This window comes from Rhincodon typus, unplaced genomic scaffold, assembly GCF_021869965.1.
Source record: "Rhincodon typus isolate 14 unplaced genomic scaffold, sRhiTyp1.1 hic_rhity00016199, whole genome shotgun sequence".
NCBI classification, from domain to species: domain Eukaryota; kingdom Metazoa; phylum Chordata; class Chondrichthyes; order Orectolobiformes; family Rhincodontidae; genus Rhincodon; species Rhincodon typus.
Genome location: NW_025981837.1, coordinates 4,390 through 5,196, shown reverse-complemented (window position 1 = coordinate 5,196; position 807 = coordinate 4,390). Strand labels below are relative to the sequence as shown.

At 60.6% G+C, this 807-nt stretch overlaps 1 protein-coding gene across 1 annotated transcript in view; it reads right to left on the bottom strand.

The window, feature by feature from the left end:
- Positions 1-141: 141 nt before the first annotated feature.
- LOC125482738 (rho guanine nucleotide exchange factor 2-like) overlaps positions 142-807 on the bottom strand; it is a gene marked incomplete at its 3' end in the record, with an annotated part of 4,470 nt that continues 3,804 nt past the window's right edge. The window contains exons 7-8 of the mRNA XM_048594869.1: positions 642-718; positions 142-320 (exon numbers count right to left, since the gene is read on the bottom strand). Coding sequence (XP_048450826.1) covers positions 142-320; positions 642-718 — 256 coding nt within the window. The remainder of the gene's footprint in view (positions 321-641; positions 719-807) is intronic.

Below are 807 nucleotides of genomic sequence, written 5' to 3'. Positions count from 1 at the left end.
ACTGACCAGTTCAGACTGACCAGTACAACTGACCAGTACGGACTGACAGTGCCAACTGACCAGTGCTGACAGGCACCGCACTCGCCCTGCAGGTGACAGTTGGAATTGCGACAGTGCGCCCTGTGCTACACTGTCACTCACACGTTGACGCTCTGCTGGATAACTTTCATCCAGATGTTTCGCTCGTCCTTTGAGGAGGTGTGTAGCTCATACATCTCGGGGCTCTGCCAGGCAGCGCTGATCAGGAACAGGCCCTTCTCCTGGTTGGCGATATCCCGGATGATCAGCTTGTGGAGCGGGATCACGGCCGACTTGTTATCCTGGAGACGGGGGGAGGAAGAGGCCGGAGTCAGTCCGCGGGTGGTTAACCGGTGGCCCCCCACCCCCCCACCCCACAAGCGCACCGTCAGGGAAGGGCTGATCGACTGCGGGGTGGGGGCATCACCGGCCAGCCCGGGAGAGATCACCCGCTTGACATCCCTAATTCCCCCACTCCTACCCCGCCCCAACTTCACTCCCTGGTGCGGAGACCGACCGTCCCGTCTTCCACCCCCACTCCCCCCCAACACCCGACACCCACAGTGTTAACGTTGGTTGGGGGTTGGGGTTTGGGGGGTGGGGGTCAGGAGGATACCACTCACCAGGGCTGGGAAACTGTATCGCTGGTCCTTCTCCTGGAGCAGAACGAGTACATCAGTCAACAGCAAGACCTGGATGTCTGAGAGTACACAGCGCATCAGTCACAGAGTAAGGAACACACATGGGACAGGGTCCCCAATCCGAGACCCACTGCATCCCCCTCCCCCC